This window comes from Lepisma saccharinum, chromosome 26 (genome assembly GCF_977018435.1).
Source record: "Lepisma saccharinum chromosome 26, izLepSacc3.1, whole genome shotgun sequence".
Taxonomy (NCBI): Eukaryota; Metazoa; Arthropoda; class Insecta; order Zygentoma; family Lepismatidae; genus Lepisma; species Lepisma saccharinum.
Window position 1 is genome coordinate 43,844,270 of NC_139254.1, and position 24,042 is coordinate 43,868,311.

At 36.8% G+C, this 24,042-nt stretch overlaps 1 protein-coding gene across 2 annotated transcripts in view; it reads right to left on the reverse strand.

Annotated features, from left to right (window-relative positions):
- The window catches only part of hyd (E3 ubiquitin-protein ligase hyd), a 191,947-nt gene that overhangs the window by 123,142 nt on the left and 44,763 nt on the right, over positions 1-24,042 (reverse strand). For both annotated transcript variants that reach the window (XM_083112520.1, XM_083112519.1), the window contains exons 7-10: positions 12,575-12,843; positions 10,181-10,332; positions 6,341-6,586; positions 1,428-1,538 (exon numbers count right to left, since the gene is read on the reverse strand). In XM_083112520.1, coding sequence (XP_082968646.1) covers positions 1,428-1,538; positions 6,341-6,586; positions 10,181-10,332; positions 12,575-12,843 — 778 coding nt within the window. The remainder of the gene's footprint in view (positions 1-1,427; positions 1,539-6,340; positions 6,587-10,180; positions 10,333-12,574; positions 12,844-24,042) is intronic.

A 24,042-nucleotide genomic window follows, 5' to 3' on the forward strand; every position in this document is an offset into this window, starting at 1 on the left:
AGCATGTGGGACATTCTACTCTCTCTCTTCCCTCTGACTCAACTCACACCTACACTAGCATATGGTGTCATTGTTCATCTGGCTATATTACAGTTATGGGTAAAAAAAAAGGTAAAGCAATATCCCATGGATTGCACAATGCCAAGAGAAGGCACAAGGGTTGAGAAGTAGACTGCACACTTTCTCAATCTCTGCTACACTGGCGTTGATGGGAACAGTACCACACACACTACACACCTTTAGTCCTTAAGGTAGCCCCACGTAACCATGGAAGTTGGGTGACAAAACATATCTATAAATTATCAATGGGATAGATTAATCTGTAATCTATCAGTATCAGCCAACATAGGCATATCATTGTATCAGCTAATTGATAAATTACAGGAAATTTTACCAACCTCATATTTCTATAGATGGTCTGTTATTTAGAGAAAAATCTTTAGGTATTATTTTTATGAATGCAAAGGCAGAATTTCAATGTCTAGTTTTGTAAAAGCAGCCACATAGTATCTGACTACAATGTGAAAACACAGGTGGACATTTTTGCAGCAGTGGTGTAGCATAAGGCAGCTCTGGGACTCACTCAGTATGTAACATGGGAAGAAACCTAGAAGGGTAAAAGTGCTTATCACATCACCTACAATATGGCCAAGATCAAGAATGTGTGGGACCATACCTCCTTACATCCCAAAACCAACAATTTGGTAAAAAAAAAAAAAAAAAAAAAGGTAAAGTGTTCCCCTGTGTTTAGCACCACGCCATGAAGGCGTATAGGGGGTGTGGGGGTAACGCCCCAAACTTTCTTGATCCGGTCGTGAGTGGGGGTGATGTGATCAGCACCATGCCCCTGACCGCCTTTACCGCCCAGGGTTTCCCATGTTATTCGACGCTGGGTGGGTGCCGGAGCCGCTTCCAACCTTAGAAAAGTTCCCAGATTTGAACCGGCCGGGGATCGAACCCGGGACCTTTAGCATGGTAGTAACACGCGTTACCGACTGATCCACCGTGACCACCAAAATCAAGAATTTATGGGACCATAACTTCACACATCCTATGTGATATCACGGTACTGTGCAATGCACAGGGGATGGTTTTACTATCTTTTACCTGGTCACATTAATTAAAGAGGTTGTTTAACCATTCAAGTTCTTCCCAGAATCATCTGCAATTTTATATTAGATCAGTACGATAAAATTTAATAGGGGTCGATGCTTAGGTATATACAGGTTGGAGCAATGAATTGGGAAATTTTGCAACACTGGATATAGCTAGTTGTTATGTCAAAGGTAACAAGTGACTATCACCATCTTGCAGCCTCTGCTTTAACACTTAGTTATGATAGTCGTGGACCAAGGCACAGTGTGGATTTGCTGTAAAAGCATATTACAAAACAATGATAGATAGTCAACGTGTTAATGTACACTTACCAATAGGAATGTTTTTCACGTCCTCAACAAAAATCACATCCTTCAAAGGCCATTCTTCTTCATCTTTCTTTTCCGGATCATCTCCTTTAGGTGCAGGCCTTTTCTGTCTCTCTATAAAAATCGAGCAAAGACATTAATCCATCACTGAAATATTTATAAATCACGTCCATGGTTTTATACAGGAAGGGTATGGACCAACTAAGGCTCTATCCGAAAGGTTCAAAAATCAGTCGTGAAGTATGGTCTTGTTGGAAGTGACATCATCTAGTGCAGTTCGAAAGCATCAAGCAAATAAGCAATCGAGACCATATCGTGTAGCATGCGAGATTGTAGTCTTCTTTACTACAAATCGTGCAAGTTGAAAGTCAACCAGATGTTGGTTGTAGTTCTTCTAATGTGTGGAAATATAAGTACAAGAACTTTTTTAATAAAATACTACGTGATTTCTATGGTGTAAAACAAGGGAAAACAATGTCTTCTTAGTTTTACCTTCCAATCGTATTTGGCACTGCAGTCAAAGTGTTATTTGAAAGATTTCCGTTTCCAGTACAAGACTTCAAGACTGAACTGCGAGACTGTTCTCGAAGAGTCTTCACTTCAAGTACTCTCTTGCACCTTTCAGATATGGCAGATATCATCACTTATCTGACATGCAGTAATAAAAGCTGTTTGCAAGTTTTTTCAAATTGCCTTATATCTAAAAACTAGGCATAAGCAGCACAAAATATAAAATATTGCTTTTTCTTTACCTGTGGTATTTACCCACATTGAACTATGATATAGCAAAATGTCTTGTTAAAACAAAAAGCATTTGTAATTCATAAATTCATTAGCATACAGCAAGACATTGTATTACACATTGATTGGATGTTAGTCTCCCGATAGCACCATGGTTAAATTTTATTACCTTGGAACAAGGAGTTTTGGCTTGCTTTCCTCTGGAAGTGCAATTGTATTTTGTTCAAATCCCATTCTAAATCCAGGATCTGCTCTAACTTCCCTGTGCATCAAGTGAACTTCTAACAAACTTTGTCTGCTTTCTATGAACTTGTGTAGTTGTTTTTGCACATTTCTCTCATGCACACACATGAATTTTCTTTCTTCTTCTTCAATATGTAATGCAGTAAAACATATAGTATTCTTCAATTGTGAAGAGTTGTCTATTAGTATTTTAGTGACAGTCACTTGATTCTATATTACATGAAATTAGGCTATTGAAGTTTGTTCCCTTCAATTAACTGCAAGGCTCCAAAATTCAGCAATGCAGAATATTGGCAGATTGAGTCAATACAATCACCTTCCAAAATGTCAATAAATTCATAATCAAAGTGCGTTTTAAGTCCACTTTATGCACAAATAGGTTATCGACACTGGAACTTCAGTTTAAAGTTGGATCCGTATTACTGTGTGCCTTCACCAGGTATCACACCGAAGACCCCTGCATTACACAGTAATCATGTAACCACTACACCATTACATTTGCAGCTTACATGATGCATGGATTGACAATTTTTCCACAAGTATGTGACCCTACTTCAAAAGAAGCTTGGACCCTACATGCTATTGCCCCTTCACCATAATGTCCAAAAATTACACTTCAATTGAATATGGGGTATTCCAGCATTATGTGCGTGACATTTCTATGTAAACTTCTAAGGTTCTAGACAATGATTGGATTAACACGATGAACTGAAATACTTTGTATGATTGAGTATGATTACATGAAAAGTATTAACAAGTATTACGTGTGTGACACTTTAAAATTGTAGCAAATTTTGAGTTAATTTGTCTGTGAGGCATATAGGTTACAGGTGCTAATAACTTTGTTGGTAAAATATGCAAATTATATGCATTCACAAACATTTAAACATTAATGCAATTGAAACAACATTAATGTCTGGACTGGTTCATTTTGTTATTTGCATGGAGTAGGGCCACTTTTGATGGTGTTTTATTTTTTTTAATATATATACACACAGGGTGTTTTAAAAATTCTGTAGGATTCTAAAAACCTATAACTTTTAAATTAAAAGGTTTACTACAACAAAATATTGTTACAGAGAGGAAACTTTAACATTAATATTTGATGTGGTTTGGTTCATCGGCAGATCTCCAGCTGGGCAGCATTGATGTCCAAACACTCTTGCAATCTTTGTTTGAATCCGAGAATTGCACTGACTGTGCTCGTCCAAAATGTGAATCACTTCAAGTATCAAACTTCAGGTCGTCAAGATCTCTTGGTTTCTGTGCATACACCTGGGTCTTGACATGTCCTCACAGTCAGTACTCGCAAGGCGTAAGATCTGGTGACCTTGCAGGCCAAGATGTGGGTCCTCTGTGGCAAAATTTATCCCCCCTCCCCTTTCAAATTGACCATCAGGAAAATCTCGAACTTCAAGGGCAAAGGGGGGGGGGCACCATCTTGCTGAATGTGGACCTCATTGATGATGCCTAACCTCTGAAGTTCCGGGGCAAGGAGTGTCCATAACATGTTCAGGTACCTGGCACCGTTCACCGTGTCCTCCTTAAAGAAGAATGGACCAATGAGGTCCATTGGGGCTATCCCAGTTATGTGTATCGAACTCGTGTGGATTCTCAATGCCCCAAAATTTGGCAATTGTGTCTATTCACTTTTCCCAAAACATGGAACATGGTCTCATCAGAGAAAAGGGCATCACCAACATCACCATTTAATTGCATTTAATTCACAAAATTCCTTCATCTTGTCACAATCCTCTTCTATCAGATCGTGCACAAATCTCAATTTGAAGGGCCTGGCTTTCACTTTCTTACGTAAGATACTGTGTAACATAGACCTCGCCACTCCCAGTTCCAAGGATCTTTGTTTAAGAGATTTCATTGGACTCCGCTGCACGATCTCCTGAACTGCATCCACCACATCCTCACTCATTCTTTGCCTCCCACTACGTGGCAAATCTGCTACACTTTCCATGCTCTTAAACTATTCGTATCACTTGTCTCCTCAGGAGGCATTTTTCCAAACATTGTTTGGAACCTTCTCCGCAACATAAAAAGATTTTAAATTTTCCTCTGGGTAAAAAAAAAATATTTTGTTGTTATAAACCTATTACTAAAGGGTGATCCATAAAGAACGCCGGATTTGAAGTTGCTATAAATGAAATTTATTTTTAGAAAAAAAAAGCAAAAAACACATACCATTCTCTTCAGGAGATATTAAGGTTTAAACATGGAAAACAATATCAGGCATATGACCCCCCCCCCCCTACTAGCCCTACACGCAATCACTCGGTCCATGAAATTCACCATGAGCCGATCACACATTTCCCCATCAAGTGTGTTGAGGACACGTCAAATTTCTTGCTTAAGTTCCAACAAATTTTTGGGTTTGTTCCGGTAAACTTGTGACTTGGTGTACCCCCACAAGAAAAAGTCACATGGTGTCAAGTCACAAGATCAAGTTGGGAAGGTTTGCTCTCCTCGCAACGAGATTATTCTGTCCGGGAACTTCTCACGAGCAGATTGATTGTTTCTTCTGAAGTGCGGCAAGTTGCGCAGTCTTGTTGGAACCATACATTTTCAATGTTCATTTGATCCAAACGAGGCCAAAGAAAATCAGTTAGCATTGCACGGTAACGAATTCCATTCACTGTCAGAGCATTTCCTTCTTAGTCTTCAAAAATGTAAAGACCGACCAAACCCCCACTCCAAATCCCACACCAAACTGTAACTCTCTGAGGATGCATTTCCTTTTCCTGAATCACTCTTGGGTTCTCAGATCCACATATTCGGCAATTCTGCTTGTTTACGAACCAGTTTCAATGAAAATGAGCTTCATCGCTGAAAATAATGCGCTTTGCGAAACCCTCGTTCTCTCGTTCCCTTTCAAGGATCCAGTCAATAAATTGCCGTCGTTTTCCATGATCCACTGGTTTCAGTTCCTGCGTTAACTGCACTTTGTACGCGTGCAAGTGCAGATCTTTCGTCAAGATTCTTTGCATTGTTGTTGGCGCCATATGCAGTTTTTGAGCACGACGGCGATACGATTTTGCAGGACTCACAGCAACAGAATCACGCACAACAGCAACGTTTGCTTCACTCCGGCGACTTCGAGGGCATCCAGGGCTTTTGATGTCTTGTGTTGATCCAGTTTCTTCAAATTTCTTGATCAACCTACGAACAGTTCATTCGTTCGGTGCATGAAGATGACCAAGTATCGTACGGAATTTCCGAACAGTCACCGCGAAACTTTCACCATTCTTGTACTGCGTTTTGGCAATCAAAACTCGCTGTTTCTTACTGTACCTTTCAATGGCGTTAGCAACACATACAAACAGTAGAACAACTGAAACGCTTCTCAACACAAAACCTCAATGATAACTGATAACAACAATCGCACCAACAATGCTGCCAACCAAACAAAAAAAAATATGGCATCCTTTTCAAATCCGGCCTTCTTTAAGGATCACCCTTTATAAATAATATTTCTTGTATGTACGCACGCATTGCTTGCATTGTAGAATTATTTCTCTTGTAGTCTATGGTTATTACACTGAAACGTCGCAACGAAAAACAGTGTCTTTATGCTTGTAATAACCGTAGACTACAAGAGAAATAATTCTACAATGCAAGCAATGCATACATACAAGAAAAATTAGTATCCATCTATTACAGGGAGAGAGGTACGTACATATCAGAACTATTACTTTAAAGTTATAGCTTTTTAGAATCCTGCAGGACTTTTAAAACACACCGTATATACATAAAGTGGTTATGTGGCAATATAAAACAAGCAAAATGCCCAAGTTATACGTTAATCTTGAACTCCAGAAATGTGTATTTAAATGGTAAGTAGGTGGGTTAAAATAAATGTTTAATTCTATTTATGTCCTTAAACACCCTAATTCTTAAAACCAAAGAAAAGCGTAACTTACTGTGACTAGCTGGGCTCGTAATGCTTCCTGTATCACTGCAAGTGCTGCTAGCAGGGGAAGGTGGTGGAGGCATATCAAGCCGATCAGCAGTCTCCTTGCTCTTGTTGGGCTCCGGCTTTATTTCTGGTTTCTTCAGCTCGGTTGGCTGTGGTTGAGGCATCAGCTTGAATCGACAGGTGTCAGTGAAATTCCAAGCGGCATTCTGTAGCTGCCCAACCTTTGGAACTCCTCCGGAAATAATGAAACCTAAGACAAGGAGGTCCAAATTAATATTACATGGAAGAAAGAGGGTAAAGCATGGTAAGTTACCAGAAACTCATCAATTTCCAATTCCATAAATTCTTACATCATATTCAGAAACAGGTATATTTCATTTTTCATGTGCATTTTGCATCATTTCGTGACAAAGCATGGTAGGAAAATGAACTGCACACCTCCAAAAAATGTGATTGATTGGATTGATTTGTTGTTTTAAGTCCACTTTATGCACAGTAAGGCTAATCAGAACTGTACCTACAGTTTAAAGTGGGATCGGAACCACTATGTGCCTCCACCGGGAATCGAACCCCGGACCCCTTGATTACAAGGCGATGACGCTACCATTGTGCCATCGGAGAGGCCTTCAATGTGAAAATTAAACATTATTGCATGTTACCGTATTTACACATGTATAATGTGCATGCATGTATAATGCGGAAAAGGGTTTTTGATTGGGAAAAGTGACAAACAATTATATCTCAAATATCATGTGCAGTGCAATCCAGGTTGAAGAAATGGCTTTCTTAGTTGTAGGTCGTACAGCTGTTGCTATGCCAATCAAGAGTGGATGACATCACACCTATTCAATGAGTCACCTGTTGCTATGTGGACCTAGAGAAAATCGTCCTATGAAAACAATAAGTCACCAACCCATGCCACCTCCACCTTCTCCCTCCACTGTGTTTAGCATCCCAAAGCTTTTCCTCTTTAACCACCTTATTTATTCTGTAATATTGGAAAGCGAGAACAAATTACCTTATGGATTTGCAGTGCTCAAGAAGTTATTTTCGATTATTTCTCGCCTAACAAATCAAATACCACTGATACGCATCCCATGTGACAGGAGGTGCATGCTCGAATTCCACCAAAAAGACACTGCTTTTCTTTGAGTCACAGAACATTACATTGCAAAGTAACAAATCGTGGGAAATGACCTTTAAACTTTATACGTGGTCCTGCTCATTCCATCTTTACTTTTTCTAAAAGAACTTCAAAATATATACTTTTTCTGTGATTAACGTAACATTTATACGAGGCACATTTAGGATCCTCAAACTTGCAGTTAGCAGCACAAGATTTCTTCCATTAAGACATTTACACACGCCATATCATATTATTTAGTCAGTAATGAATTTTAATTATTATTTTCTTTTTCCTTATCTTTTCTTTCATCCAAAGTACCATAAAAATCAAATTATGCCTTCATTTTATGATGAGCTTATTTCAACCACATCGCAAATTAGTGTCACCATCTTGAATGAAATACTGTTGCCATATTCAGAACCTGCAGAATTTAAGCTTTACAATGATATACGTATAACACAATAGGATTCTGTAAACATGAAAAATCAATGCGTCACAAAATCATGGAATGACCCTGCATGGTCATTATTCATAAGTTTTTTCGTGCATAATACGCATCACAGTTTTTGGAGACAAAAATTTTGGAAAAAGTGTGCATTATACATGAGAAAATACGGTATTTCACATTGTGTGATTCTGTCAAAAACTAAATATGCATGCATCTAATGATATGCTTATATGCAGTATAGTTCAGCCTTTAATGTAAAAGTATTACTATTAACATCAAACACATAACATAAAGCACGATTGTGGTATATTGATGTCATACAATTACAAAATAATACTACAGAATTTACCTTGATGGAATTTTTATAACATTTTGCTCTGTTTGAACCATGGGGATTGAATTTATAATGCAGGGAAATGTAAAATCTGTGACTGTAAATTCTGGGTTCCACAGTATTAATAATGCTTATAAATACTACGAACAGTTTTAAATTGTTACAATGCTCAAACATCAACATCGGTAGAAACTGGGAAGAACCTCAGCTTTAAAATATTCATAATTCACGAGATAATTTATTAACCTTTAACCTTTTGCTGCCCAAGGCCTTTTTCACATGTAAGCCTCTCTGTCCCGAGCCGATTTTGAGCAAAATGCCGAGTTTCAATTAAATGAGTGTAGATCGGAGGCTAATTGCCCTAGAGAGATGAGTGATATACCGTTGTACGCGGAATGAACCAGAGATTCAGACTATATGATTTTTTTGCAAATTCGGCGTATATGTGGCAAGGAGGAGGTGGCTAACTCTCAAAATTCCAAAATTTCGGGGAAAAAATTTTGTTCCCCCACCCCCTCACGCAAAAAGTACATGACAGTGTCGACATGCACATGGAAATGATCGCTAACATGTAAGGAACACAAAAATATTTGCATTATTATCATATGACCAATGTAACTTGAGTTATACACCCAAAAGGAATTGTCGGCACACCACTGATTCAAGCTTCAAAATGCAGTGGTACCTTGAAATGACTTTAGCTCAGAGACTATTTGCCCTGGAGATATGAACGATATACCGTTGTACGCAGAATGAATCACAGATTCAGACGATATATAATTTATGCACATTCGGCGTATATGTGGGGGGGAAAGGGGGGAAAATCCCCTCAAAAATACTTTTCTTAAAAAAAAATGGTGTTTCCCCCCGCCCCCCGAAAAAAATGTCAAAATGCACAAAATGCAAAACTTATGCAAATTTGGCGTATATATGGAGGCGGAAGGGAGAAAACCCTCAAAAATTATTTTAAAAACTTGTCACTTCACCCAAAAAATGTCCTCGCACTTGGGCACAAAACGACACCTACGCACAACATTCACGGACGAAAAGCTAGAACACAGTGAAAAATGAGTGCCGATTCTTGCAGCTGCTTGAAATTCTATTTTTAGACAATGCAGGGTAACCCCTGTCGCAACTTGTGGACGCTTGTGCTAAAAAAACAAAGGTTTCCTTCAGTGTGCTTCAAAATTCCATTCTCACAATACAGATTCAACAACCAGTCTTCCCCCTTCCCCCACCCCCTGCTTGCACCCTCATGGAAAACTTTCATTATGACATCGAATACTTATAAACAAGCTTCCTTCGAACGCAGATAGCAGGAGGGAGTGAAAAGCATTGCTTTAGAACAACAAAGCTGGTCTTCCTTTGTCGGCAAAAATTTGACGTTGAAAAGAGCCGCAAAAGAGAAGTACCTTTTCCCGCCTTTTCCCCTCCATTTTCATGGACAAAAAAAATGCAAAAAACCATTTCTGTTAAATACATGTGTTAGGAACAATATAAAAAAATAAAATCGAAATTCTAACCAAAAATAGAAAAGTTATAAGGTAAAAACTACGACCTTGGCACAGCGTGAGACGCTTGGGACAGTGAGGGTTACATTTGGGTATCTCGTTCGAGATGCCTGGGCGGAAAAAGGTTAAATGCCAGCTTTTCCCATTTGGAAGACCTTGAGACATATAAACCAATGCTTTTGTTATTTTATGAAGTTTTTATGAAGCTTATAATGAGCACCAAATTTTCATTCCACCAATCCACATTATTCAAAAGCATACTTCCTCTCATGACAAGCATATTTGTTAAAATAAAACATTCCATGTTCTGCTAGTACAAAACAGGTTTTTGCTCACTGATATGTTTTTGGCAGCAATAATTATTAGCTACCTGCTATTGTCCAACTTTTCCCTACATAGCTAAAGAATGTTGTAACACCACATACCAACAGCTCCTGGCTGATACATTGGGCAGTTTTTCATGCAGACTTGACTTCCAGCAATTATTTCTGTGGCCACTGATGATGGGCGATGTTTCCTTGATTTTGCTCTGTACTTCTCCCACAAACGTTTCCTCTGGGCAAATGGAAGTATGCCCCTGGAAATTAAAGTAAGTAGAGCACAATGATAAATATGTTCAGAAACAAATATTAGAATGTAAAATATTAAGTGCAGAAATCCCCAGCTTTGTACACTCCTGTTCACATAAATTAGCACATTTCGTAAGGTTTTGATTGATTGAGTTAGTGTTTTAGGTCCACTATATGCATAGTAAGGCTAATTGAGACTGGACCTTCAGTTTAAAGTGGGATTCAAACCACTATGTGTCTCCACTGGGTATCGAACCCAGGACCCCTTGATTACAAGGTGACGATGCTACCATTGCACCATCGGTTATGCCCTACATTTTGTAAGGTTGGATAGTTAAAGTATGTGCCACTTTATCTGAACAGAAGTGTACAAAAATAGAACAGAAGACAATTACGTGCAGAAATCCACAGTACTGTACATAAATGGAACACAAGACAAGATGTTATTTGTATTTTTCCATCTATTGCTGAAGAAGCAACAAATTTAAACAGCTTATTAGTTTTTAATGAACAAGCTCAGAAAATACGATGACAAGTCTTTTATTATGTTTTTTTTTAAAAATTATGAATTTCTTCTAATCCTCATTATGTATATTACGTATACCTCAAGATGATTTTTTCTTTAATATCGCAAACTTTAGCATGTATTATATTTGTTTACTGGATTTACTTAACCCATAACGGATGTGGCATGGTCCCTGGGACCTGTGGCGTAGAACAACGCTCTCGTTCATGGAAGCAAAAACATGCACTTTGCTCTCATTTCCAGTAGCTTCATATCTTGGAATATCATGTGACCTGCCGGCACCACTTTGCTCGTTGCATTTTAGTTTCATAGCAAGACGACACTCCTGGGTCCCACAGACCATGTGATGCCCTTTGCGAAACACTTCTGGTATGGAACCTAGTGCGAGAATCTGAGTTGTTGATCCATCTTTTAGTGAAAATGTCCTTGCCTCACTTGAAGAAGTTGGAAGCGGACATACAATCTGTTAAAAGTGACAATGAAGTACTTATTTCCACTATCACTCTGATCATTGAGGTTTCTTCCCTCATTTTGACATTGTGCAGAATTTTTTTTGTGTGATTTTTGTTATCTTTGGGTGACTGCATCTACGTTCTGTGATAATTGAACAACTAAAGCCTTTCTTGTATCTTACAATCATATGACAGTGTTTATAGAGCTGTTTACAAATATGAGACAGATTTTTGTAGAGTTAGACAAATTGAGTAATAAAAATGGCAATAACAGAACTAGTGGATAAAAATGTATCATAACTCCATGAAGAAGGTCCAAAATACACGATAATCTTGAAAAAGTTTGCTAACATTTCTATAACTCATGGAAATAGTAAATTCAATTTCGTGGTCCATATGACCGTTCCATGCCAATTGTGTTACAATCTGACATCATGCCCATTACGAGGTAAGGACTTCAAAAGAACCACAGTAGCCCACATGGTAGGGTGTTAGGCTGCCACAAAGGTCATGTAAGTTCAAGTCCTGGGATGGATGGCTCAATGTACCTGGTTCCTGTTGAATGAAAACTATTGTGTTATCTGCACTGAAGGCTACTTGCACATGTTATCCTGTGCTGGAAAATCCCCACACATAAAACCCATACCTGACAGTACAAAGGGAGTGTACAGATATGAAAGTAAATGTTCCTACAAGAAACTATTTTAGACTCGTCCATTAGAAAAACCAAAAAAAAAAAAACACTTGAGCTCTAATAAGTTCTGCTGGTATTCCAGATCTGGACTAGTCAGAGAACAGTAACTATTACATGCAGGATATTCCCAGGTGCGGAGAATTAGGATAGGACAGGAGAAATACCTGGAAGCTAATCTGAAATGCCAAAAAGTAGCCTGCACGTGTAGGTGATACAAGATAGAGATGGCTTGCACACACTTGGGCACAATGGAAACACATTATGCCAAACTTTACCTCAGCCCCTAAAATGTAGACTTTTTAGGAACAAGTAACATGATTCTAAAGTGTTTCACTGAGTAAAATCATCCCCCTGCCCTTTCTTTCTTCCCAGCGCTTTCCCTTCCAATTTCTCTTTTCTTTAAAGTTTTAGCATGTTAGATGTTGTCCATGTTCAACATCTGTGGATTGTATTTTTCTTTTGTGGTGAAATGCATGAAACTTGGTTACGATCTATCACTGTACACATACATAAACAGTTTCAGTAATTAACTCTTTTCTCTGAGTTATCACGTTTTCTTTAAAAATTGTGTCACTTACCACCAATAAATAGCTCCATTTTCCAGCCTTGCTACTGTATACAAGCTGCATACATGAAGAGAAATAATTTTGTCCAATTGAAATTCAGAAAAACTTTGCGCAGGGTGTTCCAATTTTCCAGCAACATGACTCAAAGTATCATCACACCATGTTGCAACCTTTCCAGACTCCGTAGAAACTGTACAACGGATTGATGCAGCTGCAACATGGCTAATCTTCTCATTAAGCAGTCCAAGACTAACAGTCTTCGGATGATGAGCATGAGGATTCTAAGAGAAAAGAATTAACAAATGGTGAAAATTGCTATCTGCATGATTTTTTTTTCTTTATTTTTTCATCCCTCTCAACTTCTAAAATTTTCTATTTAAAGACTTGCAACTTCTAAATACAGTGAAACGTCGATTTTACGTTTTTCAGGAGACCAAGATGAAAGAACTTTTTTCATGAGACCAAGATGAAAGAACTTAACATGCGGGAAAATGTAATATCCAGGAAAATTTTATAGCATTTTGCTATATTGGGACAATGAAGATTGAATGTATAATGTGGGAAAATGTAAAATCGGGGTTCCACTGTACCTGTACAGTTCAATGCAAAGATAGTATCTCAAATAATAACCACTGTCAAGTCCATTCACTTTCTTTTCTATGATGTAGACTGATGAATTGAAACAAAAATACCAACAAAACAGCTGCCAACTTCTGCATCACCATTACTGTGATATTGATTCTTAAACACACATCAGAGTGTAAGTGAAAAGTACATGAAAATACATAGTATTTTAAAGTTTTGGAAAAATAATGTCTGATTTGAACTACTCTTGCATAGGGGCACAACAATATATGAAAAATGTATGATTTTTTAAAAAAATGGTCAAGCAACCAGTGCTGGAACATTTGGTATGGATTGACCATTCTTATTACCACATATATATAAAATTATGAATTTGAATAGTCCCAATGGAATACTCATATTATAATTTACAAATACAGTAGAACACAGTTTATCCGCATTAATTGGGACCAAAGGTTATGCGGATAACAATTTTTGCGGATAATCAAACATGTGTTTATTTAATAAAGAAAAGCATGTAGAGTACAGGTGTATTTTATACATACAGTACACAGTACTACATATGTATACAGTACAAGAAAACAAAAGATATGAGAAAACACTCATAATATACATACAGTATGTGCCTAAATTACAGTACTGTACCTGTACTGTGTTGGAACAGATTTGATCGTTAGAGGCACATATTTTTGGTAAATAAAAAAGCAAAATTTCGGTACAATAACAGTCAATTTTGGGTTCAAAAGCAGCAAATAAAATGAAATTTCGCTGTTAAAGTGGAGAAAAAGCACCATATAAAATGACATTTTGGTTTTAAAAAATTTGATATAATCCCAAATTTGATTTAAAAGCTGCAATATTACACGAAATAAACATATCCCTTCTAATAGCACAATAAATCAATACCAGAATATAAAGTTTATTCCAGTTTAAAGGGGTCCATTCTTACTTCTCAAATATTTGCAGCAGAATTAATCAAATTTCCGTGAATTGCATAACTCACAGGATACTTCAGACTTCAGAAAAGTGTCGCGTCTGTATATAAACGGTAAATTCCATGCTTGAGAGTCTATTTTGCATTTTGCAGTTCGTTTGTCATAATTTCGTGACAAAACAGGGTAGGAAAATGTGCCTCGCACCTTTCAGAAACATGAAAAATTAACATTACAATGTGTTATTTCACATTTTGTGTTTTCGTCAGAAACTAAATATGCATGCCTCTATGGAGAGTCTTCTTATTGCCGCAAAATTTGTTCAAAATTGAATCTTGCTTTTTTGAGTGTGCAGAAAACTGACATTGCGGATAAAGGACGTCCTACTGTATTCTGAATTACTTCAAGTTGTTACGATGTTCATGTATCAATTATCCAAATCTGTGAGAATCATTGAAATCTGTATAATTTGACAGTAAAAAACTTCTCACATCACATGTCAGCAACATACTTGTTAGAATCAACACAAAATACACACACTGCACCATAATAAAACCCTTTACAAGTTTTTCCAAGCTTTCGATTCCATCTCTGAATCATCATCAGGGCTGGTCGTGACAACGAAGCGGATGCAACTGGAGTTCCGCTGGTGCTACTCACTGTGTCTGCCGGAAGATGTTGTTGCAGTCTTGTAGTGTTGGCAAGTTCTTGTTTGTTGGGATTGATGGCTGAGGGAGAAGGGTTTCTAATTTTCTCTATGTTGTACCGTGTCATTCTATAGAATGAAGGGATCTGAACCAGTTTACTGATGGGGTGATGTAAACTACTCATCATTCATCCTCTTGATGAGACCACTCGTCACTGACATGACGAGTTATTGCTTGGCATGCGAAAGGTACAAATTACACAAAGGAAATAAACTACTGAAAAGACAATGGCAACTCGTTGGATTTTGTGAACCGTTGAACCTGTATCATGGCTGGGTGTAGGATAATTACCTGTCTAACTGAAGTCTCTGAGCTGAATCGAAAATAGCGAAGTCCTCTGTGAGCTTCTCTCTAAGTGTTGACCAAAGCGAGCTTCCACTATCGACCTCCTGTCTTGCTGACCTCCTCTCTCTACCAACTCAATTCCCAAAGTCCAGTCACTTCCCAGCTTGTCTCACCTCTATATTCCCTGGCCATCGAGCTCTTCCTCGATGCCGAATCGCCGAATCGTGTTTATTATCATAATTGCTACCATGCAAACCGCTGACACCAAACCCAGAAGTGTTACCTATTTCCTGAATGCTCAGGAGGTTTGCATGGCACAACACAATGCATTGTAAACATGCCTAAGAGGCTTGAGACAGCTGAGAGAAAAACAAGTGAATGCCCTGGTCAACATGAAGCGTTCAGAGAGACTTAATAAAATAAACATACAATCCTATGGATTGATACGTTCGCGCCGCCTAGGAAAAATTTTCCTTTGAAAATTTAAAAGTCAAATCGCAAAGCTTGACATGACTCAGGTTCGCCAATTCCATATATTTTCTTAAAAAACCAAATATACAAAATAAATAAATCCACCAAAACATAACTTGTCTGTTGTTTGCCGTAGCCTGAATGAAAACAAACAAAAAAAAAAAATTTTTATTCCCTAAACTCTAAAATGAATAATACCCTTAATACTAACAAATTCGTATGTTTATACGATGTAAAAACAATAATATATACTATTATAGGACTAGAAATCACAAACGTTCGTGTCGTTAAGTGATAAAACTCTTAATGTATCACATGTGCGTGTACGTAATGGGTATTATGTATAATCGCTCATCAATCTGCTCCTAGTCAAGAGTCTGTGCTGTCTCGCCACGCGGTAACGACTCTGTGTGTTCCGTGAAGCAAGCGGTTGGAGCGTCGTGCAAGATGGAACGGAATTCACAATGTTTATGTATAGTTCCACTTGATATAGACTCTTCAAACAAATAAAAAACCCTTAAAAAGGTGCACAAGTAAGTACACGTAAGTAAGCATGTAAAACATTGTCACATCTCACTGTTTTGTCCGTGTGAAAACCTGATCATATCAAAGTGCGTATGTATTACGAACTACGTAGCTACTGCAAACAACGTTGAATATATGAACTTGCATGGCTGTGTTGCACATTCCAATGTATTATTATACAATATTCAATGCATATAGTGAGTTACACTGAAAACTGTCGCTGGTAAAACTTAATTATAGCGTTCCATTTTCTTTTCTACGTTAATCTGTACACTGTATACATATATATGGCTTGGTGAATACCTTTGTATGTCTGCACACACAAAAAAAAAATAATCTTGCAGTATTTTACCAACTGTCTACTCTGATTGAAAATATCAGAAAATGTGCAATATTGGTGAAACACAATTAACTGTTTGGAAAAAACATTTGCATAAAACTAAAGCATACTGTCTGCAATGTTTGAAAATACTGTAGCTATGCTTGTTATAGCTTGCATGTGCAATTGGATATCCATTGTAAAAACTTCTTCTTAAAACAAAAATATGCACTAATTGATGCACTGATGCTTGTCGCTTCCTTGCAGTATAATGTAAACTTAAATGCATATAAAACTGGTTCTCATGCATGACACAAAACTGAAAATGTATATAAGGACTATGGAAAAGTACTGTTTCCCATAATGCATGTCAAATGACCAAATAGATACACATGATAAAAGCTCACATGTGTATGTGTAGAAACACTGTAGCACAATTCTGTAATTATTGTTTGTGACCAGAACTGCTGGTTGTAGAATGTATGTTTTCTCTGCTTCCTCTTCTTTCTGGATTGCTTGTCGTCTTGACTGCATTGGGGCAATGTAAAAATGTAGTAAATTACCCGTAGAACTTGGGAGATGGGGAAAAGTTGTTGTTTTAACTGCAAACAGTGTGGAGGGGAATTTTATTTAGCTCCATCACTAGGTGTTGTTGATAATGTGTAGTCCGCTATATTTGGAAATGTATGGTTGTACATCCTTCATGTAAAAGGTAGTCTCCGTGCAGTAATAAGTAGAAATGTCTGCATGTCTCCCTCAAATTGGTGGTGACGAGTCTCTTCTTGAAATAGTACTTAAAATGTCTGCATGTCTCCCTCGTAGAATGATACTCAGTCTTTCTGCCTGGTAATAGTAGATTGCCTGCGGATGTCCGTAATGAAAAATGCCCATGGATGGTGTAGGCATTGCTTGTCCATGGCGTTCCGTATAGACAGGTTAGGTTGAAAGGGAAAAATTATGACAAAGAAAGGAAATTGCAATAGGATGGGTATATATAATTCAAGTACGCATGTACACAAAACCAACTAATTTCCACTGCCTTTTCTTTTAAAATTGAATTAAATTGTCTCATCAAAAATAAAATATGATTAAAATAAATTGATAAAATAATTGCCATAACTCTTTGAAAATAAATAAGGAAAATTTAAATAAAATATCCAACCGTAATTAAAAATATTAATGTCCATGATTAATGTGTTGCCTTAACCTATTAATTATTACTGCGCTGCTCTGAATTAATCTGTTTCGCAAGCTGATGATGCTTATAAAAATAATATCCTAGGGTTGCGGTTAATAACACATTCCAAATAATAAAAACTAATATAGACATGGGCAAAGGGTTTAGGACTAATTCTTGAAATGAAATGTTCTTACTAATTGATTGATTAAGTTGTTTTAAAGCAAGTTCAAGTGGAGTCCATTGGGGAATAGTGAAATCAGATAAATTCTTGGGAATATTAGGTAGTAACTCAATTTCCTGCATTTTGACTTGTTCGAAAGCTAAAATTCTTGTGTGTAAAATTTGTTGATCCACAATAATTTGCGAAAAATCCTGATAATTAAAAAATAAAGATTGGCCTTCGGTAAGCTGAACTGATCTGTGCGTGTTCAAATTATTATTCAAATTCTGAATGACAATAAATTGACCTGAGCCTGATATTAAAATACCATTGCGTGTTCTGATAAACTGAAATAATTTATTGTCAGTAATAGACTTCACTTCAAAATTACAAAATGTAGAATTAATAAACAAAAATAAGCGTTGCAAGCATGTTCTAAATGCTACTTCTGAGTTTCGTTGAAACTCCAGGTGGTAACAAATAAAGCATCAGGGAATTAAAAGGTGAAATTCAAATTTGAAACACAATAAAAATAATGAAAAACTTTCTCAATTTCAAATTTCCTTTAAACAAAAGAAATGTATCCACTCAAAACTTCTTGAGTCCGCCGTATACCTCAAATCACTTGGTCGTGTAAACAGACCCGCCGCGGAAAGGTATACTTGACTCATATAAGAATGGTGTGTCAATTCCTTAGGTATGTTTAAACAAAATAGATAGAGAATAGTTATGCTATATATTAAAATATAAATAGAAATTACTAGTTATTACCTACTGTACTAACATTAACACGAAGTTAATCAGTAAGAAGTAATGAATTTATTGCTGCATTGTCGAATAAGGTGCAAATTGGGTAAATAAGCTAAATTTCCTAATAATAATTATTAATAATAATAATAAATTTCCTAATAATAATAATAAATTCCCAAATTATAACATTTGTGGTAAACCACACTGTTTAAATTTGGACAGGCTAACGATGCCGTGGCGACTTTTGCTGCACATGCCTGTGCTAATCACCGAGGCTTAACCTGGCATGTTGCTAATAATCTTGATTACTCTAAGTGCATAAAGTGCTAAAATTGTCCTTTTGTAGAAATTTCCCTGATTTTATCAAAATTTCGTTTGACTTTATCCAGATTTAAACCAAATGTACGTCGATTTCCCAAAAAACTTACTTACTATAAATATCTCTTATGAAAAACGGGAAAATTTTGCGAGAAAAACGCAAAAAAAATCGTCTTGTTGTTCCTCTGTAAAATTATTGGTCGTGATTAATCTGAAGTGCATAAATGCGACGTTTTACGGAAAAAATTTACCTATATAGAACAAAATATCCCTAACATTGTTTACATGAACTTCTATCGTAAAATCAACTTCTGATGGCTATATGCGTAACTAAACTGATCCCATAAAATTTTAATGGACGACCGCCCCTGGCTGATGTAATCTCAATGCTAAGTGTTTTCTAAGCTTCTAGCGTGTTCAAAAGTACTCGGAAGAGCGCTTGAGTGCAGAAAAGGAATTCGCTGATACCAGACATTCTAAATTGTGCAAGGTTGCATTTGTGGTCGCTGGACGTAACTGAAAATTTCTCTATGGCGACAACGAAAGCTCTGGCAAGTTCGCTGCCGTGATCGGCGACTTCGGGTACGTTCGGGTTCCGTTCGGGATAGCGAACGAAAAAAAATCGTTGCTTTGGGCAACAAGCAAAGGTGCGGAAGAAGAAAATGCAACGCCATGATTCGCTGACCACCAGCATGACGCGTTAAAGTTTACAAAACTTTAAATTACTACGAACAAGGTTTAGTAAGCGCTGCGGGAATTCAAAATAAAGTCAAGGTCTTTGAAATGACGTAATAAATGGGATGGAAAGAGAAAAAACTTCGTTGTGCTTGCGACAGCGTGTTACTAGAACACTTCCGCGCTCGTAATAACAACAGTTGGGAAGCTGTTAGCAAACTAAATAACTAATAAACCTTGCATAAGGTACAATCAAACGTAAAAAATGAATAATACTTAAAATTTGAATCGTAATAAATATAAAATTCTAGGCGAACGTGAAGTCGTAAAAAATATGGTCTGTAAACAATACAACAGGTTCGGGAACCTGAAAATTTGGCTTACTTTCTGCTTTTAAAGTAACACTTGAAACTTTCTCGACTTTTACTGGTGACTGATTCGCAAATAACTCTTTAACTTTTACAACTGGCTGAACACAGTGTGAAATAGGCAATTCACTTTCCATTTTGCGACTGTTTGGAACAAAATTAGGACCCTTGCTTACGGCAAATTTCTGAACTCTATCTTTAATGGATAAAATATTCTTCGGCAAATCAATACTGTCGTCTTTAGTGACTAAACTATTTCTGGATGCATCTTGAACTTCTAGTTGTACCCTAGGTTGAATAATAATGGACTGAGGCAAGAGTGGAGGGGGAATTGGCGGGTGACTCGTTTTTAATGGTACCACTTCAACAATCGGTGCAATATCGTCGTAAATCTGCTCAATGGGCGGTGAATCATTAAGTTTGCTTAACGGTAATTCGTTGGTACACTCATGGTCATAAGTAATAGATTTCTTGCGGTGACATTGAAAATAACAGATTATGAAAATTATAAAAATACTAATAATAAATGTTGTTAATAATAAAATTGTAATTATATTATAAGGATAGTCAAAGAACTTGTTCACCAGATAAATAAAATTAGAAGCTTTTACGTATGGAAGAAATCCGTTTAAAATAACTAAAATCGCAATGATTTTCAAGTTGCTTAGGCAATCAAAACAAACAGTTCTTCAAAACTAATACGTACTATAAGCCTGCCTAGTTTAATTAGTAAATAGTTTAACTCAACTTTTAATTATTTCTGACTCTAGGCTCAAATTATCTGCGTAATTTATTTATTTAATATAATTTATTTATTCTCTAAATTTATTAGCACTGTTTAACTTATCTTATTTTAAATTTCAGGTGTTAACTTTACGTTTAAATTCTTTGAAATCAATCGAACCGTAAAAAATTGAGACTGATTTACTCCTGACTACCTGAAATAAAATAATTATTATTATTTATGCGATCTTTAAATGCATTAAAATACTAACATCACTAAAACTTGAAGAATCTTTAATTCTCTCTACTCATTCTAAAATATGCTTAGCATATTATTGTGGCAAAGCTTTAAACTAAAACCGTTGTGGTTTAATCATTATCATTCTGCGATGGCAGAATGGATTTCCAGGATTATCGGTAGCTATCCAATATCCGAAGGAAAATACTTGTTAGTGGAGCGCAATAAAATCTTGACGTCGACGTCTACATATTCATATAATATAAATATTCTCATAACTGTCGCTTAAAAATAAACTTTGCTAATATAATCATATACCTTCTTCTGAAGAGTAACTAAAAAATTCTAGTGATGTATTCGCTGAGCTAGTATTATTACATACTGCAAAAACTTTTGTGCCTAAAGCACATTATTAAATAATAAGTCTGCTTTTAATCTTTAATATTATTAGTGCTATTCTATAATAAATTATTATTATTATTATGTCATGCAAGTGTATTTAAAATATTAGACCTGTTTCACTTTAATAAATGCCGTAACTTGGAGCAAACTTGCAATATTTATATTTAAGATTTTAAAACAATCTGCATTTTAGAGTTTTTAACGTTCGAAGCTACAACGTGCTAAGGATAAATATTCAACTGTCAAACGAAACATTGTTTCGGACAGAGAAAAAAAAAAATATAAAGATATACTAACAAAAATTATCTCGTTAATATGTGAGAAACGTCCACGCCGTGTGATGCTCTCCTAATTCTCTTCTAGTTATTCAAAATAAGTTGGCTGTGCCTAACTTTGCTTAAAGCATATAAGTATATGTATATCTGTGTACGGATTCATTCTCGTCACTACTGCTTACCTGTGAACGGACATCTCTCGTCACTGCAGCCTAATTATACATCTATTACTTCTCAACTAGAACTTTTAATTAATCGGGCGGTTTATACCCTAAATCACGGTACGCCACTCTAACTATATACGCTTGGCGTAATAGCGGACATAATTGTACAGCGTGTCGAGGAATATAATTAGCGTTTCGTTTCTTTACATATTAACATGAATTAAAATTTTCAGGCAATGTATGCGTAAGTTAAGGTAACGTAAGGCAAGTGACTATCTCGTATAAACTTGACTATCTCCTTAATCTAAGCTCCCTTCATGAGGTGCTAGGAGACTTCAGTCATTAAGAATATAAATGAGTGGTCCTCGGGGCCTTATTCGTTCCCAAAACTATATATGTATAAAAATGTAATATCCTCGTTGCAATAATCTTAGCAGTTATAGTTCAAGCATTCTAAATCCTTTACAAGTTACGGTCAGTTTTAAACCAAATTTAAATTAAACTTTTAAGAAATTTCAATTAATAATAATAATAATAATATATTGACTCAAACAAGCATACTCTGTGCCATAACTCGTTAAAATGCACCATAGTGCCGATTGACTCTGACTCGGTGGCACTAATTTATTTTCCTCATTCATAAATAACTTTAAAATCCACTTTTAATCCACATTATTAATTAATTAAAATGTTAAAAGTAAAATCGTTTACTGTTCACTGTAGCTTACTGCATCCTCATAACCAACGTTGTAATAATTTTCGTATTCAAGATTATGTAAAAAAAATTCTAAAATCACTGTCAATGCAAGAAATCATCAAATCTAAATGCCTTTTCCTTGTTCCTTATTTAAAATTCTGGATGGTAAAAATTTTCTCAGGTGGGAATTTGTAGCCATGGTACCGGGTTCGTGAGTGAACCACAGAGCTACCAGGAGCAGATTGATAGGGAATCGTCCACGGACGTCCCTGAGCCGGCCACATTTTTGATGAAATGGGCCTCCCTCAAATCCGTCATCGAACCTTCCGCCACGCGGAATGCCGGATACTCCTGATACCATAGCGCCAGCCCGACGTGGGTAACCGCGACGGAGCTAGGGCGCAGTTTCCTTCGCATTCTACATTTCGCTGATTACCGACCCAAACTTGAAGTCGATAAATTTAATCAAATTCATCCTCATGTTAGACTAAACATCTATCATGGCATATATAAATTCTTCTCCCCCCATTAATTTTAAAACTTTAAACCCTATGTATTTTCAAAATGAAATATGGCAAGGACATACTAACGAAACTAAATAAATGAGCAAAATTTTAGGGTGGGTTTGAATTTAAAACCATGTAACAAAATTTGGGGTGGGGTTGAATTTAAACTGGTTAAAAATTTAATTGCAACTCTTTTCATTTTCGAAAAATGAAAAGGCCTCAAGCACTCCACCACGTGTCAAAATTTAGCTAGGGGGTTAAATTTAAACTGGTTAAACATTTCTTTTCATTTCTGAAAAAATGAAAAGACCCGCAAATCTCCACCACGTGTCATTCTATAGAATGAAGGGATCTGAACCAGTTTACTGATGGGGTGATGTAAACTACTCATCATTCATCCTCTTGATGAGACCACTCGTCACTGACATGACGAGTTATTGCTTGGCATGCGAAAGGTACAAATTACACAAAGGAAATAAACTACTGAAAAGACAATGGCAACTCGTTGGATTTTGTGAACCGTTGAACCTGTATCATGGCTGGGTGTAGGATAATTACCTGTCTAACTGAAGTCTCTGAGCTGAATCGAAAATAGCGAAGTCCTCTGTGAGCTTCTCTCTAAGTGTTGACCAAAGCGAGCTTCCACTATCGACCTCCTGTCTTGCTGACCTCCTCTCTCTACCAACTCAATTCCCAAAGTCCAGTCACTTCCCAGCTTGTCTCACCTCTATATTCCCTGGCCATCGAGCTCTTCCTCGATGCCGAATCGCCGAATCGTGTTTATTATCATAATTGCTACCATGCAAACCGCTGACACCAAACCCAGAAGTGTTACCTATTTCCTGAATGCTCAGGAGGTTTGCATGGCACAACACAATGCATTGTAAACATGCCTAAGAGGCTTGAGACAGCTGAGAGAAAAACAAGTGAATGCCCTGGTCAACATGAAGCGTTCAGAGAGACTTAATAAAATAAACATACAATCCTATGGATTGATACGGTACCATGATAAATAAAGATTTCTGTCATTAATATTATTTGCGTTTTTGATCATGTGCACTCCTTCCTTAATATCCCATGCTATGTTTGCTTTAGCCTGTGCCAAAAAGGAAATGCAATCCTGTGGTAATTGGTGGTTGGTTTCCATGACGTGTTTGGCCAACCCAGAAGAACTTTCTATGTACCCTAAGTGGTCTGCGA